The sequence below is a fragment of the Cyprinodon variegatus genome, unplaced genomic scaffold, assembly GCF_000732505.1.
Source record: "Cyprinodon variegatus isolate N-32 unplaced genomic scaffold, C_variegatus-1.0 Scaffold64, whole genome shotgun sequence".
NCBI lineage: Eukaryota > Metazoa > Chordata > Actinopteri > Cyprinodontiformes > Cyprinodontidae > Cyprinodon > Cyprinodon variegatus.
Genome location: NW_015150517.1, coordinates 275,398 through 288,757, shown reverse-complemented (window position 1 = coordinate 288,757; position 13,360 = coordinate 275,398). Strand labels below are relative to the sequence as shown.

General features: G+C 36.1%; 1 protein-coding gene across 1 annotated transcript in view; it reads left to right on the top strand.

Moving 5' to 3' along the window:
* Positions 1 to 13,360, top strand: part of tbc1d32 (TBC1 domain family member 32) — a 105,884-nt gene that overhangs the window by 43,042 nt on the left and 49,482 nt on the right. The window contains exons 23-24 of the mRNA XM_015371724.1: positions 8,022 to 8,144; positions 11,815 to 11,923. Coding sequence (XP_015227210.1) covers positions 8,022 to 8,144; positions 11,815 to 11,923 — 232 coding nt within the window. The remainder of the gene's footprint in view (positions 1 to 8,021; positions 8,145 to 11,814; positions 11,924 to 13,360) is intronic.

Genomic DNA, 13,360 nt, shown 5'->3' with positions numbered 1-13,360 from the left:
CGATACAAAAAGTCGGTCCATTCCAAATACTTTTTTTGAGTTATAAAACATACAGACTCAATAGTTACAGTATGTTACGGAAGAGGATTAGGGCCACTGAAAAAAAAAAAAGTTAACTGATTTTTGAATTTTATTTCAGTTTAACATGGGAAAAAAGTCTGAATTCTGACTTTTTTTCCAATATTACACTGAAATAAAATTGAAAAATCTGTTAACTTTTTTTTTTCAGTGGGCCTAATCCTCTTCAGTAGTATCTAGAATAGGTTAAGTTAGCGTAAACTGTTTATTGTGTTTTTACCTAACCTCCAAATGACACAGAAGATGGAAAATAACATTTAACCAATTTGCCTTGATTACAAAAAAGTGTGTCTCTCAATGGTGCATATTTGTTTAAAACATGCTTGTTTTTAATTTAGTGAAGTTACTCACAGTGGAGTAGCCAGAAGCTTTTACTTCAGTGAGTCTTTTTTTTATTTTTTAAAGGTTACTCAAGTTACTGAGTAAATGTAACTACTGTAGTTACTAGCAACCTCTGTAAATAGGCAGTGTGGAACAATGTAAAAACATTATTGAGGGAGGGAGTCTTCAACACAATTTTAGATCAAATATTCTTTGAAATATTTCTGGGAATGTCTTTGCCCTTAAATCCAAGTATATGAACACTAAAGATCATTCAATAAAGGGGCTTTCTGGTGCTATGGTTCCATTTAACATCATCTGTCTCCAGAAAAATAAGTTTTATAACATAACTGGTCACTTCTATCATTTTAAGTTTAAATTTAAAAGATACATTTTGGATGAAATAAAAAAAAAATAAACTCTGACTTTTAACTTCACTGGTCTACTTTGAATGCATGAAATCATTAATAATCGATTGCTAAATATTTTTTTGGAATTGCATGATAATGTTTTCATTAGTTGGAAACTGATCACATTGTTTAATAAGGTCTGCTGCAACTGAGCCTGATGACACTGCAGCAGAGGTTTTGGTCTGCATTTGGTAGAAAGCCTGGTAGAACCTGATTAAAGAGAGTTATTGTTATATTTACGCCCTCATCATGGAAACAGCAACCTTGTGGTAAAGATTGTATCAATGATGACTTAAGGAGAAGGTGTTAGGAGGCTGGAAGCTGTTAAGTTGGTTTTCAGAGATTAGATTTTTACATATGAGCAGTGCGATAGTGTTTCTCATTTTTAACACTCTGCTTTAGTCGATACGTAGTTAAGAACCCAGCCTACATCATTAAGACTTATCGAATCGCGTTGGCTGCACATTTTATTTTCATGGTCCTTTCAGAAATTTCCTATTCTGACATAAAAAACAGGATTTTAAATGTGACCCTAATTACCTCTGAATTCGTCAAGAAGGCAAAACCCAAGAAGTAAATCTCCTATACAACCAATTTGTAACCTATTGACCCTGTGTGGGGCCATCTAGATTAAAATGTGGCTTTGGATGAGGAGCTGCAGAAGATGCTATTGCTTTGTTTATAAGTACAATACTAAAAGGCTTAAAAAAAAAAAAGTTCTTACTTTGCAAAGTGCATTAGATGACTCACTTGCTAAAGCATCTGGTTTACAAATAAACCAAGTGCATGTTCACTATACCTTTTATCCCTATAGAACTGCATAACAGTTTTGCTAATTATTTCAATGTGATCTTAAAGATGTAAGCATACTGATGAAAGTACTTTCTTGTGAAGGCAACGTTAATGTTTTTCAATTCTTGCTAAAAAGGAAAAAGATTTGAAATAATCTATGCTCCAAAGAACCAGTCTTACCTTAGCATAACATCAGCCAGATTCACGTCTACCTGTGTTTGACATCATCTAAGGAACATTTGCCCCACTCCTCAGTTAAAGTTTTCAATTATTTGAGCGGTTTCTTGCATACACCTTGGAGTTGGATGCCATCAAATCTGGAGGTTATCATGTTCTGTGTCAACATGGACTTTACGTGCTTTAATTTTCAGCTGTTTCGTTGTATTTACAGTAATGTTTAAATCATTGACTTCTAAGGATTCAGCTTTGCTTTATAATTTTCTTTTACAATTTATTATCAGACATTTTCCGCCCTTTGATATAGAGCATTTCATGGTGGATTTATCTAAAATTTGTAGTGATTTCTGTGATGGTGAGGATCCCCAGACCATGACACTTTCATCTACATGCTTCAAAGTCTAGCCTATTGGCTAGATGGCCAAGTCTTTATAGTAGGGTGGGGTAGGATAGCTTGAAAACAAAATCTCCATTTTATTTTGAAACAAACACGAAATGACAATTATTCTTCAATTATCCATTCTGGAAGTTAAGCTGATTTCAAACTCCAACTAATTACAATCTATGACACATGCTTGTAAAACAGTTTTAAGTATTTGTACAATAAAATTAAGGTGATCGCATCACTCTCACCTATTTTACCTTTGCCCAAGGGGTGCAAAGGTCAAATGAGTCACGGTTTTCCAAAAGTTGGACCTTTTTATACAGAAAATTTGGTCAAAATTGGTTTATCACAAAGCCCTACTTGCTGGGTTTACAGGTGTACCATCTACTTTAAGGTGGTGGAGTGGACAGTGCCTAGTTGTTTCACAACCTGGGCTTTAGTTTGATAGCCAAAATCTTCTTTAAATTTCTCCATGGCTTCCTCTCTGATCTGCTTTGTTACTTGTTTTTTATTATTCTGTGTGTTCAGTTATGTTCTCTAAAAAACCTCTAAGGCCTTCAGAGAACAGCTAGATTTTACTGAGAGTATAATACACACAGGAAGCCCATATTTATTTTTATGTATATATATATATATACATATGTGTGTGTGTGTGTGTGTATATATGTATATATGTATATATATATATATATATATAAAGGGGTTCTATATTCTTATAGCAAGTAAACTATTGAGATCGTTATTAATTTTTTTAAGAAAGAAGTAATCTTTTATTCATACTTAATGTTGATCTATAACGAAAACAATAAAATGATTTGTTTTTCTGGTTTTAATGTTACAAAATGTGAAAAGGCTTAAGGGACAGAAATGGTTTTATAAAGTACTTTGTCTTATTTAAACAGTGCCAGAAAATGTAGTGAAAGGTAAACAAAATCATGTACTTCTGAGCAGAGCATTTAAAGAAAATGCTGCTTTCCTTACCTTTGTTTATTCTCAAGTGTTTTCATTGTGAGTTTTCAGGGTGAATTCCTTCAAAGGTTTTATTAATGGCTCTGGTCTGTGGAGCCTTTTAAATAACTTTTCCTCACCTGAGATCCAACACAGATACATTATCACCTTTTGTGATTATCTTCCCTCAGTAGACAAGGAAATGAGAGACCTGGCCTTGTAATGTGCTCAGGTGTTCATATTTCATGTATGTCACATAATGAATAATAGATTACGGCTGCTGGTTGTTTTGCGGTTGGAAGAAGTGTTTTTTTTCTCCTGAATGTCTGCCTCCTTTAAAGGAACATGGGGAAATCTATTTGTTGTTCTGTTTCTGTTGAAATGTTTGGCAATAAACTGGAGGGCATTCCCTTTTCTGCTTAACTTGTTTTCTATTTACAGTTGGAATTTGAGATGTTTTAAAAATATTAAATCTCAATATTACATTACCTATACAGCAACACATGGATTTCTTCTTAAAGCATGTTTTTTTTTTCTAGTTTCTAGTTTTTAAAGTCACTTTTGCATAATTGTTTATGTTTAATCATATATGCTTAAGCTCTTTGTGATTTCAGTTAACTACATGCAACATAAACAAATCCAAGATTTTTATATTATTGAAGCATTTTTTGTTTAAAATGGTACTTTAAATGATTGGATTTGAAACAATAGAAAATTTAAACATTGAGGGCTAAAAAAACAGCAAAAGCATTCTGCTTGTTTTCACATTCACAAACTTTGGTTTTTCATTGTTTCATTAGTTTTCAAATCCTTAATAATAAAATGACTTTGCTCATTTGAGGTTTAATAACCAATACTTACTGTCACGCAGGCCTGAGCGTTCTTAAAGTGCTAAATGCTTGGAAATAAGACAGCAAACCCCCCAAATCTCTTGATGTTTATAAAAACTAATGAGGGCTAAAATCCCGGAGCCACTTCTGCACTTAAAGCTTCTTTGTTGACAAGCAGCCAGATCTCTTCCTGCTGATTTCCAAAGTTTGATTATTATTCTGATGCTTTTCTTAAGCTATTTCATTGACTGTTGGAGAACTGAACTCTTTTTTAACATATCATCATTTAGTACAGACTTAAGTTTTATCTTTTTTTCCTGTCAGTATTAAATTTGATTCTATTTCTATTTGCTCTCCTTTACTGCAGTTCTCTTTCTTTGTACCTGCTCATACATGTGGTAGATTGAGTTCAGGTTTAGTTAGAGACCTACTGTATTAGCAACCATCTTCTGCCCCACAGCTAGCTTGGCCTCCGTCTGTCATTTTCTAGCAGGCGCTTGAAGCAAATTTGCTCTTTTTGTTTTAGACGAATTCCCTTATTTGATATTATCTGGATATCTTTAAAGATTTATAAATTTTTTTGCCTTTCAATTTGAAAATAATCAAAATCTGCAGTTCATCTCCACAAACAGCTTCTTTGTCCTTCTATTTTTCATAAACTAAAAGCCCATAACAAGGAAGATGAACTATTTTCCAGACCATTATCTCAATTCTGATCATAGAAGTGGATATCTTTTTTTGTTTTTGGAGTTCTTTCTGGCTTTACGTTAATGTTTATGTCTTATCGGTATACCCTTTATACTGATGAGCAGCAGATTGTGTAAATATATTAATAAATGGTCATTAGTGCGCTGTTACAATGTAGCTGTATTAGATTGTTTTATTTCATAACAAGCTGAGCACAGCAAACTGAACACCCATTTAGATGACAATCCCACTCATGTAGGCTGCTCCCCACATTACTAATGGTTTCCACTAACTGCTTATGCAGGGCTCATATATGGCAATATGACCATTAGGACAATCATCTCTTTGAGACGGATGGTAATTTTTGTGGTTCACTTCAAGTTGAGACATTTTATCCTCTGAAATAAGAATTGTAGAAACAGTGTAGAAACAAGATTATACATTGTTCTGTTTATGATAAGAGAGTAAACTAAGGTACCAAAACCTCACCACCAACAGAAAACAGTGAAAATAAGAAAAGTAAAAAAAATTATCTACACTGTGTGCAGAATTATTAGGCAAATCAGTATTTTGATCACATCATCCTTTTCATACATGTTGTCCTACTCCAAGCTGTATAGGCTTGAAAGCAAACTACCAATGAAGTAAATCAGGTGATGTGCATCTTGGTAATGAGAAGGGGTGTGGCCTAATGACAACAACAACCTATATAAGGTTTGCTTAATTATTTGGCAACTTCATTTCCTTTGGCAAAATGGGTCAGAAAAGAGATTTGACAGACTCTGAAAAGGCAAAAATTGCCTGTCTTTCAGAGGGGTAACGCAGTTTGGAAAATGCCAAGCTTTTGAAGCAGGATCATCACACAATCAAGCGGTTCATGGCAAATAGCCAACAGGTGCGCAAGAAGCGTGTTGAAAAAAAAAAAGAATTTCCCCATGAATTGAGAAAGATCAAAGGTGAACCTGCCAGGAAGCCATTAGCCACCAGTTGTGCCATATTTCAGAGCTGCAACATGTCTGGAGTGCCGAGAAGCACGAGGTGCTCAATACTCAGGGACCTGGCCAAGGTAAGGAAAGCTGAAAATAGGCCACCTTTGAACAAGACAAAATGTCAAGATTAGGCCAAGAAATATCTGAAGAGTGATTTCTCTAAGGTGTTTTTGTCTGATGAAATGAGAGTGAGTCTTGATAGGCCAGATGGATGGGCACCAGGCTGGATCAGTAAAGGGCAGCAAGTTCCATATCGACTCAGATGCCAGAAAGGTGGAGCTGGGGTGCTGGTATGGGCTGGTATCATCAAAGATGAGCTTGTGGGACCTTTTCAGGTTGACGATGGAGTCAAGGTCAACACCCAGACCTACTGCCAGTTTCTGGAAGACACCTTCTTCAAACAGTGGTACAAGAAAAAGTCACCATCACCAACATGATATTCATGTAGGACAATGCTCCATCACATGCATCAATATACAACACAGCGAGGCTGTCCAAAAAAAGTCGAAAAGGAGAAACATGCCCACATGACATGGTCCCCTTGTTCACCAGATCTGAACCCCATCGAGAACCTTTGGTCCTTCATGAAATGTGGGATCTACAGGGAGGGAAAACAGTACAGCTCTCTGAACAGTGTCTGGGAGGCTGTGGCAGCTGCTGCATGCAATGTGGATCACAAACAGATCAAGACACTGACAGAATCTATGGATGGAAGGCTTTTGAGTGTCATGGTGAAGAAAGGTGGCTATATTGGTCACTGATTTGTTTTTGAATGTCGTAAATGTTTTTTTCTGAATTTTCATTTGTTATATTGGTTTACCTGGTGAAAATAAACAACTGAGATGGGTATATATTTGGCTTTTATTACGTTGCCTAATATTTACCTGCACACACAGACATCCTCAAAATGGCCAAATCTAAAAGAAACTACATCAACTTCCAAAACTATGAAACTTTGATATTAAGGAGTCTTTTTGGTCAATTGAGAACACATTTGTGGCCCAACAATAAAAATAATCCTCAAAAATACAACTTGCCTAATAATTCTGCACACAGTGTAATATCAATGCAATACGGTAGGCTATTTCTGATATGAATACATTTAGGTTTTTAATGTTAAAATGAATTAAAACTTCAAGTAAGTGAATACACCTTCATGCACTTATTTAAATTCAGTTTTTTTTATATAATTTATTCACGACATGTCTTCTCAAGACACTAGAGTCAATTCAGTCAATTCAACTTCTTTATTTGGCTTAAATGGAAAAAAAGAAAAAAGAAAACAAAGCTAAATCTAAAGTGTGCTTGGAGAAAGTCAGTTGAAATGTTTTTTACCCAAGGTGATCCAGGAAATTGGATTGAGTCCTTATTTTATAGCATTTATTCCTCCTGGCTGAGAATGGAAAGACATTAAAAATATGCTTTGCACGTGTTGTGGACCCTACATTAACCCCTCATACCAAGAAAGTTCCAGCAGAACCAGTGAGAACTCGTCGACTGGGCATCAGTTTACTAAAATCAGTACATTAGTAATTAAAAAGATGATCTTGAGACTGAAAACACAGCTGAAAACAGTCCATATTTAAAAGAAAGAGATGGTAAACAGACTTTTGCACCTTAAAGCACTCTGTCCCTTCAGTTTGAAGCATCCAGCTCAAACGGAGAGTTGTAGGTTTGTTTTTGTTATGTTCTTTTGTTATAGAAGCTGAGAAGTCCCTGACAAACTCTGCCTCTTGATGCTCTGGTGCCAAAATAAGCGAGAGGAGTTGTCACTCAAAGAGAAATCAAAGAGGCCGTCCAAACTTCAGCAAACACAGAGTCTGTTTAAAAAAAGTCTCTTTTAAGAAACAAAGCACTCCGGTCATGCACAATAGAATAGTACAAGTATAGTTCTAAGTTCATATATAGAAGGTAATAGTAAAATCAGTCAAAAGGGAGGATGTGATGAATATTTCATAGGTTTATTATAAATGTCCTTCCACCAGGTCAAATGTCTTGGTCTTAAACTGAGAATGTTTTGCTCTATACCATCTTTTCTGCTCCTTTAATATTTCAAAATGTTGCTGGATCTGATCAGCCTCTTTGAGTCGGCTGTTTTTAGCAATAACCGAAAATCAAGCATGAATGTTTTCCCGATGGCTCCCACTTTACAAAGACCTAATTTGGCTTTAATAAGCTGGAGTGTCAAAACTGGGCTGGCTGACCAAATACTTGCAGACAGAACACCAGCGGACAAAAGAAAAGTCCAACTGGAGTCTTTGCCTGTGTGGTTCTGCCCAGCAGTGTGGCGGGTGCTGAATTAAAGTATGTAATTCTCTGTAGTTCTGTCCTGCTGCTGTATCTCGGTCTGCCAGTCCTCTCCGTAATTTCATGTCTTTGTTATGGTTTGTGTGCTTTGTTGCAGACTGCTCAGTGTGCTCTGCTGCTGCTTGGACTCCTTCCTGCTGCTGGAGAGCCAATATAACATCTGCTCCATGCTGGTGCAGAGACAGAAGGAAAACGTCACTGACCAAGACACCACAGAGGGGTACGATGCCAGAAACACAGGGCGCTGAAAGATGAATGTTCAGTAGATTAAACTGAAAGTTTTTTTCACAGAGAACCAGATTAATTTATCATAAATTACCTCATAAATTCTGAGTTAAATCTAAAAACTGCTTTATTTCAATTTAATTTCTTAATTCAGAAAATAAAACTGTTAAATGTTTGAGAGTACCGGTATGTTATAATTCAGGTTGTTTTAGTTTTTTTGTGCATCAAGAGTGTATGTAAAAATTTAGCTTTCACGCATCTTGTATGTCTAGGGATTATTAACCTAACATTCATGGTTTTGAACTGTGGGAAGGAAGCCGAAAAGAACCCACACATGCAGGAAGTCCATATATGATTCCAGGACCTTAACTTGATTGGTGGTACAGGTGCAACCGCCCTGATACCTGTACCACCACCCTGTCCAGTGTTGTTTTGTCCCAAATGCTTGATTTCATCAGACCATGGGATCTTCTTAACCTGACTCCGCCAGATGGATTTGCTCCGCATATCCATCTGGAAAGCTTCCATTGAAGTAATTTTGGGAAGGGGCGAAAATACTGGTTAGCTGATTGGCCTATGTTGGTGATAGAAGGGCCAAATAAACCAATCAGATCAACAAAGCATATGACGTACTAACAGCCAGGCTACTCTTGCTGAAACCAGTCGGGAGAAGAGCAAAAACATATTTTCCTCTGAGAAAAGCCTCCAGAGCAGTGTTTTGCTCTTCTTTCAGTGAAGAAATACTCTGTAATTCCGATAAAACTTGCTCGATAGCCACGCTAACACTAGTTTCATCGGCTGAAGCCGCCATGGTCTTTAGACTGAACTGTCGCGCTTCTCGTTGCGTCACACCTCAACCCGCCTCAAAGCCAACGCTGATTGGACGTTCGTTTGGTGAACAGCTCCAAATTTTCTTTAACGGAGAGTCTCAAGACTGACTAGCGAGCGAAATCTTGAAAGCTTGCGAGATCAGGATGGTCTCACGAGGCTAGGATCTTCTACCTACTAGCTTTAAAGTCATAGGGAAGTCAGATTTAAATGTCAAATCATTCTTGCTTAAACATGTATATAAATGTACTCTTTATCAGACTATATTGTCCCAAAATTTAGAAAATTTCTATAAAAAAAAAAAAAATCCTGTCTTAAAATCTGTTTTTTCCCCCCCGTTATTTTATGCAGGCCAGTTAGTTATACGTCAACTTGTACACCTAAATTTGGCCAATCATATATCAACTATCATCTGTCAATTATTTTTTTCAGTCATAGCATCTTGATTCATATGTCACAGCTAATATATGCAACGGTTGATATAAGAAATAAGATTCTTTATTTACTTTCCCATTGAGTTATGTCCCAGTGTTCACAGGGATGGACGTCTGTGTCTTCAGCAGGCGTATAGCTAACAGAACTGGCCGCATTGCAAGGCAAGGGCTCAACATGTACGGCTGTAAGCCTTCTACACATAACCAAGCTTCTGCCGCCCTGGCGTCCTCTTTCATAACATCTTCGTCCCCGCTTTCCTCCTCTAAATAAAAACTGTATGATGAGTAGACTCATCCACGACCTCCAACACAAAACTCTCCTCCTCTTGGATGTTTCCTCTGTCCATAGCGTTCCTTGACAGTGTCGTTTCTAAGTCACCAATTTGGTGCTACTTGGTCCCAATGGAATTTCCCATTGGGAACCTACTAGCACTAAGTTGCTAACTGGTTAGCAATTTAGTGCTACTTGGTCCCAATGGAATTTCCCATTGGGAACCTACTAGCACTAAGTTGCTAACTGGTTAGCAAGATGCTTTGGAGACACCGGCCACAACCACCCCCTTGATAAACGACCAATCACATTCACTTTGTTCTCTCGTGTAAAGTTGGGCACCACGTGGGAGAATTCAGAAATGCAACGGTTGGAACAGCCATTTCTCTACGACTTTAAATAGATTGCAGGAGGGCTTGGGTTATTTCTATAGAAAATAGGACCTACATCCAGTGGTGGATGAAGTGCTCACCTATACTACTGTACGAAAAGTATTGATGCAGATGGTCAGAACTTACTCAGCTACAATTAAAGTTTCTCAGCCAAAGATCTACTCAAGTTAAAGTACTGAAGTGCTCACTTTTTAAATGCGTTGTTCAAATTAAATTTTCTAACTTCAATACATTAATGCTTGATTTTCAGAGTCAATTTAATGAACCTTGTAACTTTCAGAAACCACCCCAAATCTCTAAAACAGTGGTGTCCAAATTCAATCAATCAAGAAAGAGAAACAGCAGCAGCAGATTACAAAGCTAAGCTGAGCCAAAAGGAACGAGTCACGACTAGCTTCCTAGAAATGTTATGGCGTAGAAGGTACAATAACTGACTTTAAAATGTAGTAGAGTGAAAGTTATAAGTAGCTACACCAAAAAATATTAAAGAAGAAGAAATATTAAACAAGTAATCAAGTAAATGTAGTTTCCACCACTGCCTACATCCATGAAAAATATAGGCATCAGTGAAAACATGAAGTTTGTAAGTAGGACTATTATTGTATTTTTTAAAGTCTTAAGTGTTTAATTTAATTAATCCTTATTATAGACTTTTCACTAATAGAATGAAATTAAAAGAAATTATATTTTTTGAGTGTTGGCCTAGTGGTCAGAGCAGTGGGGTTGTGCTATGAGAAGGTTGCAAATACCCGGTTCAATCACCACTGCACTCTGGGTCCCTGAGTAAGACCCTTAACCCCACATGGCTCCCTGGGAGCCACACAATGGCAGCCAACTGCTGTTTATTTAAAAATAAAAGGAGATTTTTTCCAAAGTGTTTCTTTAAGAGCTCTTGTGTTTTGGTAATGGCAGACACCATTATTACTATTGGTTAAGATGGCCCTGAAGAGCTCGCTCACATGTCATGTTTGAGTGCTCACTCTGCTTTAGAGAATAATGACCGGTTCATTTATGTTTCCATTTCCTGCTATTTATTTCTCTCCTGTTTTTGTGGTAATGCTTGACATCAGCCTCTATTCTGTTCGCCTTTTTTTTTCCAGCTCTCTGTCATCCTGACTGTGTTTTGGTTGCTAACCTTTGGTTTAACCCATTTTTTGTTATTTCCTGCCCATTCTCTCATTTTATCTCTGGCATTGTCAACATTAATGGCTCCGAAATTCACATTTAAAGCATTTTTTTTCTTCCATTAAAGCAAAAGCATACAGCATTTTTGAGCAATTTGGACTTTGAAAGACAGCCGTAGACAAAATAGTCCTTTTGATTAGTTTCTCAAATTCCAAGTGCTAGTCCTAAATGGACTATCTAGCAAGACTTATGTCGTTCAGTCCTTGTAATTGGAAATTTTCTGATCTTAGCTTAAGTTTAAACAACCTAACTCTCTATATTTGAACTTCCACACGTTCAAATGTTCCTACAATCTCTGTGGAAAAGCTTTTATGTCACTTGTTGCAAATAAAATGTATAAACTGGTTTTAAAATAGTCTTTTTATTCTGCTATACATTCTTACTATTGCTGCATTTTTATATTCATTAAATGAAAAATATTATATGGTCCCTGAAATGTTTTATTATTTGTCCATTAAAGAGCACTTTTGCCCTATTGAGCATTTTTCTTAAAAAAAAAAAAAAAAAAAAAAAATGTGTTAGCTGTTTAAAATAAAAACTTTCTTTTCTTCTCAGGGTGATCATCATTGACAGTCTGTCAGTGGAGAGGAATCACATATTGGTTCGTGTAAACGTTGTGGGAGGTCCATCTGAAAGAAGGCTTCCCTCTCGTGTCCTTGAAGAGGTCAGCTTCCAGCTTTTTTTTTTTTTTTTTCTGAGGATGAATAAATAGAAAAATATTAGGCTGAATCTAAAGACAATTCATAAGATAAAGAAAGATTCCCACTACAGTTCAAAAATCTCAATTTTCCGAGGGATTAGTACCACAATCTTAGGGGTATTGCAATGGGAGGGAGAAGTCACTCATTATTTTCAAGCAGGATCTAAATGATGCATGGTTTACAGCTTACAGTTTAATGTAACCTCCTTTTGCTGCAATTTTAGCCCCTTAGGCCCTTTGAGGTAAATTTACAAGCTTTGTACCTCTAGAGAATATATTTCCTTGTTCCTATTTGCAAAAATAGCGCAGACCTATTTCTAATCGGATGGAGAGTGTCTATGAACATCAATTTAATGTCTCTCCACAGATTCTTAGTTGAGTCTGTACTTTTATTGAACCACTAACATTTGAACAAGCTTTGATCTCAGTCTTCCATTAGCAGCTTGGCTTTATATTTTGAAGTCTGTTTTTTCTTTTTTCTTTCTTTTTTGTATGTATTAGCCGACCATTACCCATCTCCATCCAGATTCTTGATTAACTAGGATTAGCTTCTCTCTCTAATGGAGAGCATCCCCACAACATGATCCTACCACCACTATATATATATACCGTACTATATATGTATAAAGGGGATGAATTAAACAAATTTACTGCGCACTTTTCCAATTTAACCTGTAAAATATGTTTAGAACATATATACTTTTAACTCTTCTGAACTTTGCCTTAACTTTTAATCTATGAAATGTATTGAGGTTTTTGGCTTTAATATTTAAAGTGTATGAATATAGTCTCCTTTTTTATAGGTTGTTAACAACATAAAAGAAGGGAAGCGCCTAAAGGCGCTCATAAAGTGTAAAAACCTTTTGGTTAACTAAAAAGATTTTGCAAGGACTGAATATTTTTATCTTTTAATCCTTCCTTTCATTAATTATGATCAACAGAGAATATATCATCTAATTTTTCAGATTTCAAACTTGACCATTCCTTTCAATTTCCTCTCTGTCTTTGTGTAAATTACTAATTCTACACATTGAAAAAAAAAATGTTTACTGATAACCAGCACTGCCTCGGTCGTTCTTTGAAGCATGCAGCCTTATTTATTCAGCTTGCTCGGGGATTGATATCAATTATTTAGGTGTTGTTTATGCTGAGCCCAAACAGGAATTCATTTATGCTGAGGTCAAGGAAATTATGTTAAAAAATGCTTTCTGGAGGAGAGGGTTGTAAATGAGCTTAGAACCTTTTTTTTTTTTCTTTAAGAAAAAAGACACGAAAATTCAAGCTGTTTTTTGTGGTTTGTATCACGAAAGAGATTTCTCAGCAGATTGAAGTCCATGTTTTAAATCAATACAAATATTATTATATAGGACAACTCTAAGAAACTAATTTACATAATATTTG